The following is a 22323-nucleotide window of genomic DNA, read 5'->3' as shown; positions in this document are numbered from 1 at the left end:
TATAGACTAGCATTTATTAAGTACCTATGTGCCAAGCACTGGGAATACAAAGAGAGGGGAAATGAGACAAGACAAAACAAAACAAGACAGCAGCGTTTCTTGCTAAATGTGTTGAATTGAATTTGTGTGAAACAAGTTTGTTAAAAGGACTTGTTTCATAAAAAAAAACCCAAAGCAAATCCTATAGTTAAATTAGGTTTCCTACTCAAGTTAGAAAAATCCTATTCCTAAATCATGTTTCCTGCCCAGATTTTAAAAAATAGTTATTAACCAGCCAGTGATAAGAAAACTGTAGGTTGTAAAATTCATCATTCAGAAAAGGTGACACCACTGAGCACAAGAAGATTTTTTTTTTACAAAAAAACCACTTTATTATTTTTTGCACTATTAGTGGTACAGATGTAAACTTTAGGGAATCACCTGATAATTGCATAACTTTGGGGAAACATAGTTATTAAGCACCTTCAATGTTCTGCACATTTTTTAGAATTGACAGCTTTTAAAATTTTTTGAAAAAAATGTATCTGATAAAATGTGAATAAAATGAAGTTATAAAAGTTATACAAAATCATGAAAAACACTTTATATAGAGCTGGATATGTTTTGATAAATATAAATCAAAAGGAATCTCATCTGTAGGATAGGCCTCAAATCAACCCCAACACTACTGGAGGGACCAAAAGGTTCCTCAATTTTGTGCTTCTCGGAGATGTATCACTTGCATCACAAAATAAAACTGTATTTAGCATGTGTAAGGAAAGGTTCTTTCCTCACCTGGGTCCCAAGGTTCTTCTTCTATAGATATATAGAAAGAGAGAGGGGAAGGGGGCTAGAAACTGGAGTGAGCATAGAGGGGAGATGGTGTGGGAAGGCCTTTCTTGGGAAGGAAAAATCACTGAATTATAGAATTGCAGGATTGGAGGGGACCTCAAAGCTCACTTAGTGCAAGCTCTACCTGAGGCATGAATCTCAACCATATCATCCTCAAAAAAAGTCATCCTGTCTTTGCTTGAAGCTCTCCAAAGACAGAAAATACCACTTGTTGTTTTGCCATCATAGTTTAATTGCTTTGAGTCTTAAAGGTCTTTGTCTCCAAGAGCCTTCTATGGAAAAAAATATGCAAATGGCCCTGAAAAGGGTCAGACTATAAATCCTTACCAGCTAATACAGTTTTTAAAGAAATTTTGAATATAGCTCTTAGCTTTGTTAGGGACATCAGGGGTTACCTAGTCCAACCCACATCTAAACAGGAATCTCTCTTAACAGGCTGACAAGTAATATCCCCCTGGTCTAGATGCTTAGCATCATGCTTGGGCTACTGCGATCATCCCATGATTCTTCTCCCTGCTTATACTTGTTCCTCTCCCCCTCCAAGTCCACCCTACACACTACTGCCAGATTAACCTTCAAATACCAATGACTTATTTCACTATCTTGTTCAGAGGAAGAACTCCTCCCCCCAACAATTTGAAGGCTCTTCTTTACCTTTAAGATAAAATTCAAATTCCTTTCCTTGGCATTCAAGGTTCTCTACAACCTGATGCCAAGCTTCCTTTCTAATGTTACTTCCCATTTCTTTCTTATACAAACACTGTTTTACCCACTCTGTTCTGCTGAATGTCTTTCAAATACACTGTACTTGTTCCCAACTCTATGAATTTCCAACCCTATGCCCTTCCCCTGATTCAAGTTCTGGCCATCCTTCATGGCCCACAGAAAGTTCTACTTGCTCCATGAAGTTTTTTCTGAACAATCTAGTCCACTGTCCTCTTTGGACTCCTACAGAACTTACTATACTATTCATTTGGCACTTAACTGATTATCTTCCATGGCATTGCCAGGGAAAGTATAAGAAAGAGACAGAGAAAGAGAGAGAGAGAGCTGATTATCTTACATGACATTGCCAGGGAAAGTGTAAGAGAGAGACAGAGAAAGAGAGACAGAGAGAGAGAAAGACAGAGAGAGAGAGAGAGAGAGACAGAGAGACAGAGAGACAGAGAGAGAGACAGACAGAGACTAACTATTCTTTGGCACATGGATCCCTTCACCTCAGAACTTACTGAGTTTTCTTTGTTGATAATATTAACATTTGTTTTGCCTCTCCAGTTATTTTTGTCTAAAACTATTTTTCAATCACTACGTTCCCTTCTACACTACATTCCACAGCTTTAATATCCCTGGTCTTTATACCATTAAAACCCCCAACTTTAGAAACGTAGCTTTGGACCCATATTTCTACTGTGGCATTAGCTACTGGCCTCTAAAGAGCAGATGATATAAAAATCCCATGCTATCCACTCAAACAGCTAAAAGAGCATTTTTAACCAATCACAGAAAATACCTAGAAAAAAATTAATGGGAACAATCAATCCATAAATGTTTATTAAATGCCTACTATGTGCTGGGCACTATGCTAAGCACTGGGGATGAAAAGAGGCAAGGGGCCTTTTAAAAAGTCTTCATCGATAAACAATTAAGAATTAGGTTTTTTAAACTAGGAATTCAATCTGGTTTATGTTTAAGAAGTACCTACTGTCTGCACAGCACAATGATGACAGAGATTTGCATATAGTAGGTGCCAAATAAATGGTGAATTGAAGTGTTATGGCCACACATTTCCTGGAATGCCTCCTAGGATGTCCAAACCACTGGGATGTGCCCAGCACCATATGCTAAGAAAGAGACCATTCCTATCTCTCCCCACTACTTCTCACAGCCATATACCTCCCTCTGAAGCTTCATTAATTCTTCAGTTTTTCTCCTAAAATGAGAAGACAGGACTCATCCCTCAAGAATGAGAAGGTAGAAGGCCAACAAGGACCATCCACATAATGAGTGAGGATACTGGATAAAGCACGTGAAATCAAAGAAATCAAATTAGGAGGAAAAGCAGATCTGAGGAGAATTTTAACTGTGAGGACGGTTAGCCTGCTAAATGGACCAGACATGGGAGGAGAAAACGATCTCCATAGCATTCGTTTCCTGGCCTTGGTGTTAGAGAAATCTGGAACCCAGGAATAGAGCACTTGTATAAAATGTTGAGACAAGGAATGAATTGTTGCCTATGTAGCTTCTCTGGAGCTCAGTTTGCGCATATGTAAAATGAGAAAGTTAGACCCAAAATAACCCTTCCAGCTCTTACATTCTATGGTCTTGGCATACTGGATTATTGGTGGTAGGGGTACATGTGGATGGATGCACTAGAGAGAGTAGTTGTTGGTGTGGCTTGAGGGATGATCCAAAGAATCCTCTTGCATCTAAATGTCTCTTGTGCTGGCCTAAAATATATTTTAGATTCATTCATTTGGATTAAGGCCTGTTCTACCTCACATCACCATTAAAATGCTAATATTTTACTGGGGACAGGTGACAAGAATTCCTCAGCAGACAGTAGAATTCCCAGGAAATGGGAAGGAGCATACACAAGGTTTTCTTTGTCCAAGAGTAAAGAGTAGAACAAAAGGGCCTATATAAGACATTATAGTAGGAAGCCTTTGGCAGCATGAGAGAACTGAATTTGTTGAAGATGTATACTAGAAGAGGAGGGCAATGAAACAGGTTAAGAGAGCACCTGGCAGGGAGATGGTAGGCCATCACAAAGGAACCTAGCCTACCTCACAATTCTTCCCAAGTTGGCTCAGGCTGGCTGTGTATCAAGAGGCTGAGACTCAAGAAGCCAGACAACATGGAGGCAGGGCTTCATGCATTTCTCCAGGAGCCTCCACCAAGAGGGTCCTTACAGTTCTAGTATAGGGATTGAGGCTTTCCTATTACAGAGAGCACAGGATGTATTTTTTTTAGTGGCAAATGGAACACTGAAGGTCCCCAGGTTGTGTTGGTCACTGGGTCAATTACAACTTGGCTCTGAAAGATTGATTTCAGTCTGGCCCATGTCAAGGTAGGGTGTTGTGGTCGAAAGTGTGGTAAATGTAAGTGGCATTCCTTTCTTTTCTTTGTTTCCAGTGCATTACTTCCTCTCTATGCAGTCAACCCCCAGGGTGTTGTCAGGACATCGACAGGATCTGCTTCCTGGGGTAGCCAAGCAGAGATGAGTACAGCCTCCATTATTCACTGTGCAGTAGTTGTGGCCTGTTGTGAAGCAAAAGTGTGTTTATTTAGTATCAAGGGAAGTCATCTGAGCTGATACGAACAGCAATGTTAACAAGATGGCCCCTCTCTTGAGTCTTTCTTTTTTTTTTTGGCCTCTCAATATCAAGAGGCAGTCAGCATAGTTGAGAGAAGGCTGGCGTTGAAGACAGGAAAAACTGGGTTCAAATCCTGCCCCTTAAGGTAGCTCTAGTTGGTATGGTGAACAGAGCATCAGTGTGGAATTAGGGAGACCTCCGTTCAAATTATGCCTCAGACACAAGCTATGTGTGACCCTGGGAAAGTCACTTCACTTCTGTTTTGTCATCTGTAAAATGGATTTTATGGGCTCTGAGGCCTCTTCCAGTTCTAAATCTATGTGACTCTGGTTAAGTCACTAAACTGCTCAATGCTTCAGGCAACTCTCAAAAAAGATACAGATGAGTTCCTGACCCTCATCAGGGAAGTGAGTTTTCAGACCAGGGAGCTCATTACATGACTTAAATCACAGCTCTTGATTCAAAAAAAAAGAAAGAATATTAATATGTGAAACTGTCCAGGATGCTCAGAACTGCATGAGTCTTTTTGCTGAAAGTCCCCTCCCTAGGTTTTTTTCTTGCATCCAAACCAAACCCCACACTGGGGAACAAAATATAATGATCCTCTGGTTTGTAAGCTATGCTCCCCAAACTACCAAAACTCGGCTGGAAAGCTATTACTTGTTCAGTCATTTTTCAGTTGTGTTCGACTCTTCATGACCCCAATTGAGGTTTTCTTAGATACTGGAGTGGTTTGCCATTTTCTTTTCCAACCCATTTTACAGATGAAAAACTAAGGCAAACAGGGTTAAGTGACTTGCTCAGGGGCACACAGCTAGTAAGTGAGGCCAGACTTGAACTCATGAAGATGAGTCTTCATGATTCTAGGCCCAGTACTCTATCCACCGCACCACCTAGGTGCCTCCCCCAAAGTAATTTCTTAAGGGGCTAAAAAAACTGTCTAGAACATTGTACATCTCAAAATGCTACGCCTAGCATAGGAAGACTATTCCCCTCTCCCTTCAACTTTCCAATCCTCATCTCAGTGTAGACTGAACAGTCACTATGTATGTAGAGACTGGCTGGGTGGCTCAAGAGGATGGGCCACCCAAAGATTCTAATGGAACCTATTCCTCATCGCTGAGCATAGGCAAGTCAAATTTATAGGACATCCCACCACCCACCCACTCAATCCCACTTCCTTCCACACTCCCACTTCAATTTTCCCTCCAGCTTCAAGGGACTCAACAATACCACTGGCCACTAAACTCCAGCAATGTCAATGACAGATACCTTGGGGACACTGAGAAAAAGCTGTTGTTATGCCATACAGCCGGGTCTGTTTGTGAGGATGGAAGCTGTCCGTCTCTTTGGAGATAGCGAGATCCACTGCCACTACGGAATTCCTACCAGCAAAGAAAACAGTACAAAACATGGTCTGTTTGTTCTACAGAGGCACCTTTTTGTAGACACAGTTAGAGTTGCCAGAGGAAAAAGGAAAAAGGCTTTTGTCCTGAGCAAGAATATATTCCTCCTGGGGGGGAGTTTCAAGCCTGGTGCCAACTTCTTGGAGGTAAGCAAGGATCAACGGGCAATTCTCATCACCTCTCTCTGGCTTAAGATTGAAGCTCTTTGGGCAGCCATCTCTCTGGCCTACCTTTATCTGGGAGGCAGGGTTAGCAAGGCTAGCAAGGGGACTCAGTATATACAGCTAATTAAGTACTGTGGTAAAGAAAGAAACAACAAAAGTGACATCATTCCCAAGGAAGTCCATTTTTGAAAATACGGGGAAATTCTGCTAACCAAAACATTATGATGAAAAATGGCTTCATTTTCTCCTTTCTCTCTCTTCCTAGTCTTCCCCCTCCTCCCACCTTAGCCACTGACAGCTCAGAGAGTAGGGGAGAAGTTTCTCAGAAGGCCAAAATCTGGGCCAAATGGACAGATGGGAAGGTCTGTGGCCGCAAACACAGCAAGGGCCCCAACACTGTAACAGCTGACGTACGTTTTCCAGTCTGTGTAATACAAATTCTTCCCATAGCTTGTAACGGCAAAAGGATACTGGGGCCCTTCAAGGATCTTGCGCTGGCCGGGATGACTGGGGTTCATGCATTCCACCCGATTGGTGCCTGTGTAGAAACAAAACAATTTGTTCTTTGTGCATGAAAAATAGCCCCTTTGTGTCAAAAACAGGACATGGGTGAGAAAGAGTCAGTGTTACAAATGACATAGCTTAGTGGATAAATTCAATTTTTAAAAAAATTATTTTTCCTAGCTTTCCCTGACACATTCAGCTTTCTTCTTCCTTCACATACTCAGGCCTTCTTTGGAGTAGGCCATTTTTATTTCCGATAGTTGTTAACAATCACAGTAACAACTCGTATTTTTATAGCAATTTACTGTTTAGCATAACCCTATTAAGTAGGTGGTGCAAAGGCCAATGGCAGCTGATAACTACCAACTAATGGGCTTTTGAAAAAGTGAAGTCCTAGACTGATGTAAGGGACTGGTACCATTTGTAAAGTCATCTTACTTTAATCAGAGGAGATCTAGCATTAGATTTTCTTGATGGACCTAGGTCTGCCTCCTAGTTGAGGGATGGTAGTGGTGAGCCCCTTCTCTCCAGCTTGGCTAAAAAAGCTGTCCTCTAGGACACGACTCAGATTAAAAACAAAGCAAAAAACTCATGATGAGATCCCTGCCTGTGTCTGTTGACAGTAGTTTGAGAAATATGTTCTGGTTGCTGCTAGGAACCTTCCCATAAAGAATAATAAGCTCTGACATAGTCTTTGGTCAGGTAGCTGGGTGGTCCAATGGGTAGAGCACTGGGTCAGGAAGACCTGCACTTGAATTCTGCTTCGGACACTGACTAGTGGGGTGAACCTTGGGTTGTTGAGGATCAAATGAGATGATATATATATAAAGAATTTGGCAGATCTTAAAGTGCTATAGAAATATGAGTTTAAACAAAGTATAGTCTGTTCTGGTGATGTGTTTGTAAAGGCTCTTGGAGTGGGATGAATTACACTTGGAAAGTTCCCAGCCCCTCCCTTTGTTGGTAGATACTCCTGAAGTACGCCATCCAAGCCAAGGGCCAGCATTGCTCTCTATTTAGCATACCCGAGGGCATTCCAGTTACCTGCATCTACCCAGCATAACAGTGAACTGTAAGTATCAAAAGTCAATCCATTGGGCAATCCCAGGTCGTCTTTCACAAGGATCCTTCTGTTGGTGCCATCCATGTAAGAAGTTTCAATTTTAGGACTTTCTCTGTTCCAGTCTGTCCAATAAAGGTTTCTAGAAGAGGAAAGATGTCAGTGGGGAAGAAAAGAGAAGAAAACAAAGGAACACGGAAGTGATATTGAAAGGATTTTTTTAAGTTCTTTTTTTAAAAGGAATCTATGGTAAAAAAAAATACCAGTAGATACTAAATAAATCATGGGATAAAATGAATAGGCTAGGAAGAAGAGAATGGGGAAGGGGTAAATTTAACTTTTCAAAGTTTATATTTCCTCCCACAAGCCAATTGGACCAACTAGTTTAAGAACAAACTCATTCCACAGTCTGAGCTGATACGTTACCAGTATAGCTATTTTCAGAATCATTCATTATATAGAGTCACTACATAGTACAATAACCCAGAATGCACTGCAGGCTTTGAGGAGCGAAGATAAAGGCATAGATGTGGACTCAAATGGGGGGGAGGGAGCAATGATATTTGCAAACAGGTCCAATACATGTAATGAAGTGAAAACTGACTCTAGTGAGATCCACAAAGTCCAAATTACACAAGAAGTGAGGACAAAGTACTGTTTGCGAATGTTACAGTGTTTGATATCCAAAGGAATGATAAAACAATGACAATGATAATAACTGTTGCTAGTGGTGGACCGGAACCCAGGTAAGAGTTCTGGAGCTGTCCACCTTAGTCACACTTCCAACATTATTCACATTCAACACAAGTAAGGAATATGATACTTCCAGGTTGTAAAGCCTCTTGGTGCATGGTTTTTCAGTAGAACAAGGTGGTGTGGACACATTACACCTGAGCTATGATACGCAAGGTTTCTACCAAATAGGATTTAATCTACTAAATAGGGTTTCTGAAAAATGGAAACTTCTAGAAAAAGAAAAAAAAGTTTTCTAAGAGTTATCAACTATTTCCAGGAGTCTTGTATTTAGGAAAGGGAACAAGACTGGTGTTAGAGCCTGCTATCTGAAAATATCCCAGAGAGACATAAATATTTTCACAAACAAAAAATACCCTCTAATAGAATCCGTTATGATTCCTCTGGGGTTCACCAGATCTGTCTCAAACAGCACTCGGCGCTGACTGCCATCGAGCTTTGCTACTTCTATTCGATCCAGGTGAGAATCAGTCCAGAAAATATTGCGACCTAGATGATCAAGAGCAAGTCCTTCTGGACTTCCAAGATCTAGAATCAAACATGGAAAAAATCACAAATGACTTTCATAAAATAGATTTGGTAAACTAGGTAAGATTATGAAGTTACTGACGGGTACCTCTGTGCTACCATATCTTGAGCTCACTTAATGCTAACTCATGCAGTTCACAATCGTGCCATTTCCATAAGCTCAGTCTGAAAATGAAATCCTGGTTGTTTATGGGCAGAAGTGTGTTGGTAAATGTTTAAATGCACGTGTGATAAACTTTTAAGTTTAATCTGCATTATAAATGTTCTTTCTTAAGTTTAGACAATCAACAAAAACAATAAATAAAGCTCTGATTTGTAATGTTTTGCCTATTTCTGAGATTTAAATGCTCACACTGAAAATTTAACAGTTGGCTTTCTCAAGCCAGTACGAGCTAGCTCCAGCACATGGGGGCTTATAAGATATACCCTTCTATGGTCTTTCAGAAAAGCCAGAGTGATGACAAGTTCATTCACTTTAAGCAGTAAGAGGGGAGGGAAGGGAGCAAATCTAGACCTGTGATTTTATTGGTGAAAGTAAAACTCCCCATGTGGAAACTCCCTCTACTAATTCAGATCAGCATCTTGCCTATAACTTAAATTCATAGAGTTATCAGGGAGGGTGTACTGAGATGTTAAGTTACTTTCTCAGGAACACACAGTCAGTTGTATCAGAGGCAGGACCTAAACCTAGGTCTTCCTGACTCCAAGACCAGTTCTAATCTATACCATAATGTCTAGGGTTCATTTACGAGTCCCTGGAAAACACCTGAAATTGGTCTAAAACCTCAAAGCACTATGTAAATGTTAGCTATTATTCTAGAAAGTAAGACATAGTGGATAGACTGCCAAGCTTAGAGTCAGGAAGATCTGGATTCAAATCCTACCTCTGATACTTACTAGCTGTTAAGTCATTTAACCAGTCTGGACTCCAGATTCTTCATCTTTAAATGAGAGAATAAAACTATATATTCTCTAAGGTGCCTTCCAATTCTAAAACTATGATCCTCTGAATGAAAGATGATACACTTCCCTCCTCTCAGTAGAAGGATAGGAGTCTATGGGTGTAGAATACTGTATATCCCATCAGACATTATAGCTTTTTAAGTTGGCTTTGCTTAACTGTTTTTGTTTGTTATAAGGCAGGGTTCAGTCAGGGAGTACATTGTGAAATAACTGTCATGTAGGAAACAAAAGTCAGCAACACAACTTAAAAAAATGTAGAGCTGAGGGAAAAAAACCCAATTATAATAAGAATTTGTTCTCTATGGTGTTTTTTGTTTCGAGTCAGCCTCCTACCTGGGTGATTTAGGGAAGTGAGGTAGTCAGCACAATGCTTAATTCAGTATGTATTAACTTTCATTAAATTTTAAAGAATCCGAACACTAAGGCTGCTGCCCCTACCCTTTCTCCCCTCAGACTTCTGATGGGAACCAAGCCATTACATGTTGGAGACATCAAAGCCACCTCAGACCCCCTCCTAGAGGAAGTTCATTACGAATGAAAAGCTGCAGTGGGGGCAAAGTCTTTCTTATTCAAAGGAAAGTATGGATTTGTAAAGTATTAAAATATTTCACATGTCCCTGGAGGCAAAGAGAGGGGGAGGATGACCTCTTGAGGTCATGTCCCACCCTTTGATTCCATGAGACAGAATCAGAATAAATCACTGTGGGGTAACTTTGGAATGACTCCATCCCACATGGGCCATGTGGGATACTCAGAACACATACATGCTCACACTGACGGGTGGGGAGAGGAGGGATTGTTAAGAGTTTAATATTTTTATAAGATGCTTAAAGAACTCCCAGAGGGAGCTCTACATCTCATTATCTCATCAGTAAAAATCTTGGTCCCAATTCAAGCTCCAAGAAAATTCAGGCCCCCCCAGGGACGTGTTGCTTAAGGCCTACGGTGCTGAGATCTGGAAAACGTCAACCAGCATGCAGCTTGGGTAGGACGATAAGGCAACAAATCTTGTATTACTTGCTCATGTTTAAATGAAAAATAATAGTAACAATGATGTTTAGAAAGATCTGGTTGGGACTTTAAGTAAAGAACGCTGAATGTGAATGAGCAGAGCCCTAACAACAGCAACAATTAAGTACCTACTGTGTGCCAGGCACTGTGCTAAGCACTAAAGACACAAAGACAAGTAAAAGACAGTCCCTGCTCCCAAGGAGTTCACAGTCTAACGGAGGGAAACACCACATAAACAACTATTGTGCAAACAAGCTATTTACAGGATAAATTAGAAATAATCAACAGAGGGAAGGCACTAGAATTAAGAGGGATGGAGGGAGGATTCCTGTAGAATGTTGGATTTTAGCTGGGACTTGAAGAAAGTCAGAGTATAAAACATAGGCAAACGGGAAAGGGAAACACGGCTGCATTCTGTGTCAAGCATCAACCTGCAAATGTTGAAGTTCCCTGCTTTTGGTGAAAAGCTCACACAGTGACTTTTCTTCTACGAGGATCAGATCTCGGGTTCTTTCATTCAGTGTTTTGGCAATGAGTAAGTAGGCTTTTGTTGGGAACGTTTCTGACTGTGCAGAATTGTCTTGGGTGATTATCAGGTCCAAGAGCAACAGGAAATAGCTGACACTGACCTACTAGCCTAGCCTAGCCCACTGAGTTTTGAGCTCAAAATGAAGATAATAGTCACAACATTTTGGGAAAAGGAACGACTGAATAAATGCAAAATGGCATCTGGAAAGTTTCTACTCATCAATCCAATCATGGAAAATCAGCAGTAGTCTCTTGATAACAGAGTTTTGTAGCGAAGAACTCAGTGGCTGTATCCACAGCCAAACATATTTAATTCAACTTTAATTCCTGCTGCATTAACCTCTGGCAAAGTCGACCAAAGGGAAAAAGCCCTGGGGTCTGCTTCAAAAGCTCTGGGACCCTTTCAGAATAGGAATGGTCAGCAAAATGTCAAATTGGAAATTGGAGTGCTATGCTCTGTTTCATGCTAGGAGAAACCAAAAGCCAAAAGCCAATTTTTAAAGGCATGCTGTTGTGATTTAGCAGCCCATGTTGGAAGCAAAATGATTTTCTATTACATTATAGTCCAGATTATAGATCAAATCCCAAAAAAAACCAATGCCATTTCAATACAGATCTGTTGGATGAAAATGTCTCTAAGTCCAGCTAATGGCCCATTTATTTCAAGCAATAGTCAAGACACAAAAACTCTATGCAATGACAGAATTTACACAAACCTATTGATTGCACTGTGATAGGACCCATTCTGGTTCAGTGGAAACTGTACTAGATTTAGAGTGGGAAAGCTTGAGTTTGAATTCTGTCTTGATCAACTACCTAACCTGTGTGACCTTGGGCAAATTACTTAACCTTTCTCCTCAGGCTTTGGTTTCCTTGTCTGTAAAGTAGGGGGTTGGGAAGGGGAAGGGAGCCGTCAAAGGCAATATAGCACAGTAGACATCTGTCCAGTGTGATTTGGAAACCAATCCCATTTCCCAACCTTATTCTCAAATTTATTCCAAAAACAGGGTAGGTCACCCAATAAAGGAGTTGTTCTAGTCGGCCTCTGAGGTCCCTTCCACCTCTAAATCTATGATCTTTCTAGGGACAGGTACATTTTCAAAGGGAACTCTTAAGGCAAGTTGGCTATAGAATGATATTTAAGGCAAGGGACCCCTGCCTGATTCATTGCATTGTGAAATATCATCTCCTCTTATACCACACCATGGAGGTCTGTCCTGTTTCCTAGAGATAAAATCAATGAACAACAGAAAGCATCTCCCACCTTGTTTGATGATGGTGGTTGGCTCCCCACCATTAAGGCTGGCTCTCCCAATGGCAGGCTCACTGATGTCTGTCCAGTAAACCACCTTATCCACACAGTCAAAGGCAAGTGCAATAATAACTTTATCCTGTAAGCGAACACAAGCTGTTATAAAGCAATATCTTGAAGGGTAAAGTTTACACTAAAAAGTAATGGGGCCTGCAAGAAGCTCAGCTGAAATCCCTAATGTGATCTTTAACATGGCCAGTCAATTACTAGGTAGCCTCTGGGAAGATCTTGAATACTTCCTTCGTCTATGTTCTTCTTCTGTAGCACAGGTCATTTTAATGATACCAGCAATGCTGGATATTTTTCAAAAATCCAAAGGCCTCCCCACCAACGAAATTTTTATTAGTCCCACCCAGCTTTATCCATTTCATACTCTTCTCATCATCTCCCCATGTTAAGTAAGTACAAATATTTATTTCCATTTAATTCGCCATAAATTTTCTAAGCGACATCAGGCAACATGGTTCAGAGGAATTCTTTCTTTGGTCTTAAAGTTAGGAGACCTGAATTCAAAGACCAGCTCTGCTAAGACCCTTGGAACAAGTCCTTTAACTTCTCTGAGCCTCAGTCATCTTCTCTATAAATTGGGGATAATAATATAATAGTCTGCCCAAGGCAATGTGTTATATCTTATAGTGGATGCAAAATGAATGACATGGTCCTTTCCATGAAGAAGTTTATAATCTGGTAAGAGGGTAGGTCCCATTAATTGCCTTGGAGAAGCAATTTTCCATATAGTTCCTTAAAACAAGCATCCTTCCTCCTATGAATGAATGCTACCCTCACAACAGGCTTGTCTATTCTACATGAGGTTCCATCTAAATAAACCCCTTTGGGTACTGTAGTTATCAATTTTCTCCTTGGCCAGACATTAAGAAAAAGTTAATCTCTTTAGAGAGACTCATGTCAATGACTCAGAAGAAAATCTAATATTGTTTCATTAGACACCTGATGCTTTTTCCGGTAAGTCACTGGGAAATCTGGGGACATGGAAAGGCCAGTTTTGCCTAGTACATAATACACACATATATTCACACACACACACACACACATGCGTGCGCATGCAATTGTTTGTGTACTGAATTGCTGAGCATTTATAATTCTATAAGGAAACACTGGGGTGGTAAGAGGGACAAGTTAGCCCAAGAATTTTCTGGGGCTTGGGTTCCTCACTCATATACCCCCATTTCAATCCCTGCCCCTTGTGGTCATAGCCCAGTTTCTGCCTCCATGACTAGATTTGGAGGAAATTTTTATTCATCAAATGGAATTTTCCAAATCATCATGTTCTGATATCAACTACTTCTTGTATGTTAGATGTTAAAAACAATTAAGATAAAGAGAGTACCTTTTTTAAGGAATTTATATTTTAAAAAAAGATGACAAAGATGAATAGAAACACACAACTAACTATGGTTACTTTGTTTCAAAAATGCAGCTATTTTTGGATTCTCTCTCTCTCCCTCTCCCTCTCTCTCTCTCTTCCCCCCTTTCCTTTGTGATAAGAAAGAATGGAAGAAGAGCAATGGTAAAGAGAAGTGGTTGTAGGAATAGATAAGATGAATAAAAGAGAAAAGAAAAACAGAAAGACCGAGGAGGAAACGAGGAGAATAATGACATATTCGTGTGAAATAAATGTATTAATTTTAAAGGGGCAAAGGAAGAAGTGTTTTTATGAAAGTTAACTGCCTTCAGTGTGGAGGTTACCTAAATGTTTGCTTACTTTCCTCCCTTCTTTCCTCTCTCCCACCCTTCCCTGTTGACCACTCCATCCCACTACATAATGCTTTTCCTCCCTTGGCTTCAGAGACAATATTCTCTTCTGGTTATCTCAGGGTACTTCCTTCTCAATCTTCTTCGCCCTCCTTGTTCTCTTTCTGAACGCTTGTGGGTATCGCCCAGAGTTCTGTGCCTCTACAGTCTCTCCCTTGATATAAGTTCATTCAATCCAAAGTCTTCAGCTACCACTTTTTTGTAGATTATAGATAAAGATATATCTAGAGCTAAAAATCATCTCAGACGTCTTCTTGTCCAACTCTTCATTTTACAGATTATGAAGAGACCTATGTAGAGATGAGTCAAGTCTCTAGATTTGAGCTCTTTTCTGTATCACATCAGCCAAAACACACGCATTTATTAAGTACCTACTATGAAGCTAAGCATCAATGACTACCTACAGGACACCTCCACTGGGATGACCCCAGCATCCTAAAACTCAATATGTCCAAAACTGACATACATCTATCTCAGTATGAGATGGGGGAAGCCTGGATAAAAGTTAGTCTAAAAAAGATCTCAGTGTATATAGGTTATTTACATCTCAGTAAGTCAACATATGAAATGCAGTTTAGAAAGATAAATCAATTTTAATCTTCATTAAGAAAAGACTAGTGTCCATAAGGAGGTAAAAGATAGCCCTGTTGTCTTCTGCCCTGGGCTGACAAAACAGCACCAGATTTTCTTTCTCCTTTATCTCACACATCTGGAGTATTGTATTTCATTCTGGGCACCACAATTTAGGAAAGCCAGTGACAAGCTGGACTTTGCTCAGGACTAAGTGTCTAAGTGACTAAGTGACTAAGACTGAGTGACTAAGATGGTGGGAAACTATGCAATAGAAGGATTGCTTGAAGAAACTAGGGATGTTTGGCCAAGAGAAGGGAGGACTTAGAAAAAACACAACAGCTGTCTTGAAGTATTTGAAAAATCTGTCATATAGAAGAGAGATCAGATTTGCCCTGCTTGGCTCTAGGGGACAGACTTGGGGCCAATTGGTGGAGGCTGAACAGAGGCAGAGTTAGGTTTAATGAAAGGAAACACTTTCTAATCATTAGAAGTGTTCAAAAGTGGGATGGATTGCCTCTGAATAGAATGTGTTCCCCAACACCGAAGGTCTTAAAGTAGAGTCTAGATCAGTGGTCCTCAAACTTTTTGATAGCAGGATCCCTATAGATGAGGATGCTTTTATTTATATGGGTTATGGCTGTTGATATTTACCATATTAGAAATTAGTACATCTTAGTATTACCACAAAAATAGTTTTGACCTCACAGACTCCCTGTAAGGATCTCAAGGTCCTTCACGGGTCATTGGACAACACTTTGATTAGATGGTTACTAATTAGGAATGTTGTACAGGAGATCTTTGAAATTCCTTTCAACTCTGAGATCCTGTCATTTTGTGGAATGGGAAGACTGATTATGCAATTACTAAACTAGTCTAGATGTGAGATAATGAGCAGCCAAACTGGAGTGATAGCAGACAGATGGATGGGAGAGATATTGTGGAGATAGAATTGATAGGACTTAGTAACTGATAGTATTTGTAGAATAATGGAGAGGGATGAATTAAATATGACTCTTAGGTTACTAGAATGGGTGACTTTAGAGAGATAGTGGTGCAATCTAATAGAAACCAGGACATCAGGAAGAGGAGTAGGTTTCGAAGGAAAAGTGAGTTCATTTTTATACATGTTGGGCCGGAGGGACCCATGGAACACAGATGGCGATGGGGAGTAGTGAGCATATTAGAGTGGAGCTCAGGTAAGAAGTAAGGCTAGAGATGTGTATTCGAGAGTCGTCTGGACAGAGATGAGAGATAGAAGAGAGAGTCTTTGGGAGGAGGTGCTACAGAAAAGTCAAGGAGGATTCATGTCGAAAAAAGTCCCTTGGTTCATGGTTAACTTCCATGTGAACAATATGAGCAGAAGAATAAAAACTAGCCAGCTGCCAAAGGGTCGAGGAGTGGTTAGGAAGTGAATATCCTCTACTCTTGGAAGAAACCTAATGATCCATAGGTATTATGTCAGGTCTTTTGCTAGAAAATAGAGAAGGAAGTCAGATAGTTTGGCCTTCTAGATATCACTCAATATTAAATTCTTTCTAAAGAATAAGAAAAATTGACATATCCAGAATTTATTCCTGAAACATAAAAAAATCCAAAACAAAAACCAATAATTTCTATGCCTCTGGAAAGTGTGAGCATATCAGGTCAAGTTGATACCGTGGAATGAATCACTTTAGTCTTTGGAAAGGGAAAGCACAAGCCCAATAGAAATACGGAAACAAGGTGACACACTCCCAGAGGTCCAAGCTCTCCATCACTGAAGAGTACTGTAAAAGGAGACTTTTTCAGGATCCAGTTTATATAATTCTATCTACCTATCTAGCCATCTCTAGGGTGGGGGTAGGAAAGAAAAATAAGGAAATTTACATGACAATTTTGTTGTATATTTGAAAGAAATAGCAAGTTGTGCATAGTAGATTTACAGTTTCATGTGCAACCTTTTTATTGTACTATATTATGGAAATGCTTGTTTTATTCCATAAATTAATATTTTTTTAAAAAAGGACAAGAGGAGAAGCTCAAAAGTGTCTCAGAGGTGAGCCTCATAATCAGCCCTGGAAGTTGGGTAGAGGCCACATCATACTTGTCCCCATTCTAGCAACAGGAAACTGAATCAGAGCAACTTCCTAAAGGTCGCATGCAGTGAAAATTGCATTAGAGCCTTGGAAAGAACTCTGGTCTTTATCTAACTAGACCACACTGTTTCTCCAAGTCTATTCCAAAGCAGATGTTATGATCAGATGCAACAGTTATGTACTTACAGGGACGTGAAGTAAAGCCTTGGCCTCAGTTTTCTTCATATTATTTCCTTCTAGTGGGAGACGCTCTATTTTCCCAGTCTGGGCAAAGAGTAAGTGTGTCCCAGGGGGGAGAGGGATTACAGCTGGAGGAACTGAAGGTCCAGGGTGGACTGGAGGAGCGACTGTGCTCAGACCTAGGTGGAAGAAGGTGATAATCAATTCCAATGCAAGGGTTCAGGCAAACAGACCATTTTAGAAGAATGACCAAAGTAAGAGATGGCAAAAAGAGAAAAAAAAAAGCCGACAGCCCAACAACAGGCATTTATTTGTTAAGAAGATGTAACAATGTATGAGTTGAACATAAAGGCAAATTGGAAAAGATGACCTGGTTTCCTTCTGTATTGAATCTAAAGGACTATGAATAGATAGGGAATAGTTTTGATCAGTGGAAAATGAATTGGCTCTGGATTCAGAGACTCTGGGTTCAAATCTTGCTTCTGATAATATCTGTGTGACCTGAGGCAAGTCACTTAACCTACCTAGCTGTTAGTTTTCCCAATTGTAAAAAGAAGGGGTTGAATTATAAGGATTCAAGCTTTGGATCTATGATTCTATGATCTCCATGAAAGGTGTAATTTATGGAAGTTATAGCATTGGGGCTGACAGCATCAGAAATAACTTTTCTCTGCATTAAAAGACTGGTGGGTTTCAACCCCAAGCAAGAACAAATAAAGTGTATAGCCAGGAGGTGATTATCCTTCGTCAGTTATGATGGTCCTCAGGTTCTACTCTTCCCCACTACTGCCTATCTTGGTAATTTAATGGTACCTGTCTGGTAATGTATTTAACAGAAGGAGCAAGGCAAGGGGGACAAAGAAAAATTAAATTAGTGTTGTTTGCTACTTAATACTTTTGGTAAAGTGTTTGGTGTCAGACTAGGATGAGATTAGTAGTTCATGAGAGATTCTGGATTATTTTGGGACATTCTATGTGTCTTTTACATTATCACAGGTAATCAAAGGTTGACTTTACTGGCTTTCAGTTACTAGAATGCCATTTGTGATAAAATTAAGGGATTTGAGAGCATAAATAGTCCTTAGAGTCCATCTTCCTTAATTTAGAGAGCTAAAAAAAAGTCAGGTCAAGTGAGTTTAAGGGTCTAGCCCAACATCACACTGCCAGTTACAGGCACATCTGGGACTCAACATAGGTCTCGTGATTCCAGGTCCATGACTCCACCTCACCACTCTGTTGTGAATTCAAGCTCATTGGGAACTTTTATGGCTTTACTTTACCTTTGGAAAATCTACCCAGTGTCTGAAAGGTCTTAGAACACAAATACAAACCAAATGACACCGAATCACTTACTGAGACTCAAAAGCTATCAGCTCCCACTCATCTGAACAAGCAAGGCATGAGGTAAGGTCTAAACCAGGCTCTACAGATCCATACACTCTGATCAGAGTTGCTGATGGGCCAGTACTAGAAGAGAATTCAAAAACCCTGGACTTTGAGTTTCTGAAAGTTCACACCAGGCAGCCCTTAGCATGAATACCATCAGTAATCTCAATTATAATGAGGGAGAAGGGTCAGAAAAAGGTGAATATCTAAAACCAGGGCCCAAAATCCTTCAATCCATTAGCTAAAGGGCACACTGATGACAGGAACACTTAAACTTTTTAGGATAATTTTATGGTTGAAATTTTTCTTGAGACACCATGCATATGTATGTTTTTATGTAGAGCAGTAATTCTTAAAAAGGAGTGCAGGGATATGTAGGGGTCCTCGAGACCCTTTCAGGGAGTCTGCAAGGTCAAAATTATTTTCATAATAATACTAAGATGTTTTAATTTTTAATATGGTAAATATTGATAGGTATAACCCAATAATTTTTAAGAATGTAAAGGGACTTTGAGACCAAACAGTTTGTGAATAGTGCTGGTGGAAAGGATAGTTGGAGAGGTGGGAGGAGGTAGGTTTGGCAAGTGTACCAGTTCAGGGTTGGAGCATCTGATAGATATAGTTGATGGGCGTTGAAATGGGGTCTTTGTCTTTAATCGGATATGTATTAAAACATACTGAAGGGGCAGCTAGGTGGAACAGTGAGTAGAGCACCAGCCCTGGAGTCCGGAGGACCCGAGTTCAAATGTGACCTCAGACATTTGACACACTTACCAGCTGTGTGACCTTGGGCAAGTCACTTAACCCCAATTGCCCTGCCTTCCCCCCTTTAAAAAAAATCACAGACACAGTAGCTTCAGAAATTTAGTACAGGAAGGGACATCGAAAATCACCTAGTTTAAAATCATCTCTATTTTACAGAAGAGGAAACCAAGGCACAGAGCACTTAGTGACTTGTCCAAATTCGCATAGTATTGTAGTAAGTGACAGAGCCAGGTTTTGACTTGGGGTCCTCTGATTCCAAAGTCAGCAGTCATTGAACTGAACCATGTTAGTTTCCACTGCATAGCCTGATGAATACCAGGTTCACTTGTGTGATATGAAGAATTTTCTCATATAAAACCTCTGAGTTTAAAGTTAACAGCTTACACGGAGGTCTCATTCCAGGGCCGGTCCTGGTGCCATCAATCTCATTGCCGTCTCGATCCACACACCAGCAGTACCCGCTGGAGTGATGGCACTGCATTGGTACATAATGCCCATGTTCATCACATTCAGGAACAAACTGCCCCACAGGTCTGGGCCATCTTGGGTCGGTGGCACCCACTGCTCCTAGAATATGTTCTCTTTGACGCTGGCATCTGGTTTTCTCTACTTCTATTAAAGAGTTAAGAAGAAAAAGTGGTAGTTAGCACTGCTAATAACTGATTTGTATTTTTATTGAGCATAGAAAAAAAAGTTTCCATTACTTCCAGATTGAACCATTATAGTTAAAGCTTGAGTGTTGTCTGGACTTTAAAAATTTTTTTAAATTTTCTTTTGACCTTTGCCCTATATTGTCGCACAATTTAATTCAATTCAACAAGCATTTATTGCATCAAACCAAGATCAAATGTATTAGTGACAAAATGTGAAATTATTTTTTCCTGACATTTGTATATTCTTCTTTTATCAGATTGAGGTGCCTGACATTTATCCAAGGAGTTCCTCAGTTATACAACCAGGATCCCAATATAGAGAATTGCATGCTTTCATTTGCTGAAAGGAGAGATAAGGATTTTTTTTTTCTGGATCTCCACCACTTCCTAGTAATGCTAATCCCTTCCTGTTACCTTGTATTTACTTTATATATATATATTTTCTTTCTACTTATGTGGATACGTGTTTTCTTTGAGAGACTGTAAGCTCCTTGAGGGAAAGGATGATTTCATTTTTGTCTTAGTATCCTTTGTGCCTAGTATTGCCACAAAAAACTACTAAAAGTTGACTGGCATTCTTACTGTGTCAGTCTGATGGCCTGTGACCTGTGGCTAATTATCTGTGTCTCATGCTGTGCTTTAAATGAATGCCAGCTGTGGTGCTGATGAACTCTCATGTACTTCCCTGACTATTAAGCAATAGTTTTCGTGTGTAAGCATGCTTCCTAAATCTGTTAAAAAAAAGATGCAGTGGTGGGAAGAGATGGGCTTGGCCACTAGAGTGCTGGAACATCTGGCAGAAATGATTGACTGATAATGAAATAGGTTTGATAATTAAAACAGATGTAAGTATGCACACACAAACACTACTGCTTGACAGCCAAGGGAAATATATGAAATGCCTTATATCCTCAAGACATCTTGGCCCAACTGTTACACAATAATGCTAAAAAGGATACAGTCAAAAGTAATTCTCCTTCTCTATTTGCCCTGGTCCTAGCTCCTAACCACCCTACCTGACTAGGCTCCTCTCCGGTCTTAGAATTAACTTTTTTGTTATAACACATACAATGATTTTTTTTGTTTTTGAAAAATTATTTTTATTCATTTCATTAGATATTTCCCTATTTCATATAAAAAGAATTTTAACAATTTTTAAAAAATTTTGAGTTCCAAATTCTATCCCTCCCTCCTGCCCCTACTCCCTCCTTGAAAAGGCAAGCGATTTTATTTTGATTATATATAACACTGATGGTGATGATGATGATGATAACAAAACAATAATAACCAACTCACACTTATAGGTCATTTTAAGGTTTAAAAAGCACACAGAGGTAACAAAGTTGAAATTTATGTTAGCATTTTATAATTACAAAACATTTTCACACGTATTAATTCAACCTCATAACAACCTATGTGTTTTATTATCAATGTACATATATTATTATCCTAATATTACAGATTTTAAAAAAACTGAGACTAAGAGGTTAAGGGATTTGCCCTGTGTTATATAGCTAGCAAATATCAGAGCTGGGATGTGAATCTAAGACTTTCTATCCAGTGCTCATTCTTCTAGTCCATTCCAAACCTTCTTACATATATTTCCTTTATCTATGCCTTTTTTCTCTGACTTTTTCTTATTTAAATAAAATTAGAATTAAATTTTACTTTATTTTCAAATGAAGATCTGCTTTCTCTCCCTCCTACTTCTTTTCCTCCTGCTCCGTCCCCATTAAGTAAGCAAGAAAAAGAAAACCCCTATAAAACATATGTAGTCAAGCTAAACAAATTCCCATATTGGCCAAGCATGTCTAAAAAATGTCTCAAATCTGCATTCTGAGGCTATCACCTCCCTATCAGGAGGTGGGCAGTATGTTTTATCATGAGTCCTCTGAAATTGCGGTTGGTCAGTATGTTAATCAAAGCTCCCGAGTCTTTCAGAGTTGTATGTCTTTATAACACTATTGTTATTGTATATAAATTGTTCTGGTTCTCCTCAACTCACTCTGCATCAGTTCACACAAGTCTTTCCAGGTTTCTCTGAAACCAACCCCTTCAACAATTCTTAAATCACAACAACATTCCATCACATTTATATACCGCAATTTGTTTAGCCATTGCCCAATTGATGGGCATCCCCCTCTCTGCTTTCAAAGTTGTAGATCATTCAATTCAATGAAATCCAAGAAATGCTAAACTGTGTGCAAAGCGCTGTGTTAGGCCCTGAGAAAGGAACAAAACTGAGACGGGCTATGATCTGTGCACTTGTGGAGTTTATATGCTAATAGGAAGTTGTTGTTTTAATATAGTGGGAGCTTAAGACCTAGTAGGATGCATGATCATTCTCTGGACATTTCTTAACTGGATTATTATAACATTTTCCCTCTTATCGATTTTCTAACTTATTTTTGCTGCCAAAGTTGTCTTCTCAGACCATTATTCTGAACAAAGCACGCTTCTTTTGAAATCCCTGTGATGGCTATTCCTTGAAGTAAGCATCAATTCTGCCCAAAATCCTCATTCTCCATAACAAGTCCTCTATAG

General features: G+C 39.7%; 1 protein-coding gene across 1 annotated transcript in view; it reads right to left on the bottom strand.

Moving 5' to 3' along the window:
- Positions 1-259: 259 nt before the first annotated feature.
- NID1 (nidogen 1) overlaps positions 260-22323 on the bottom strand; it is a 110311-nt gene continuing 88247 nt past the window's right edge. The window contains exons 13-20 of the mRNA XM_036754231.1: positions 19511-19738; positions 16982-17154; positions 12327-12453; positions 8389-8560; positions 7264-7421; positions 6130-6253; positions 5418-5530; positions 260-4089 (exon numbers count right to left, since the gene is read on the bottom strand). Coding sequence (XP_036610126.1) covers positions 3968-4089; positions 5418-5530; positions 6130-6253; positions 7264-7421; positions 8389-8560; positions 12327-12453; positions 16982-17154; positions 19511-19738 — 1217 coding nt within the window. The 3' untranslated portion in view covers positions 260-3967. The remainder of the gene's footprint in view (positions 4090-5417; positions 5531-6129; positions 6254-7263; positions 7422-8388; positions 8561-12326; positions 12454-16981; positions 17155-19510; positions 19739-22323) is intronic.

This window comes from Trichosurus vulpecula, chromosome 4 (genome assembly GCF_011100635.1).
Source record: "Trichosurus vulpecula isolate mTriVul1 chromosome 4, mTriVul1.pri, whole genome shotgun sequence".
Lineage (NCBI taxonomy): Eukaryota > Metazoa > Chordata > Mammalia > Diprotodontia > Phalangeridae > Trichosurus > Trichosurus vulpecula.
This window is presented reverse-complemented; position numbering and strand designations above follow the sequence as displayed.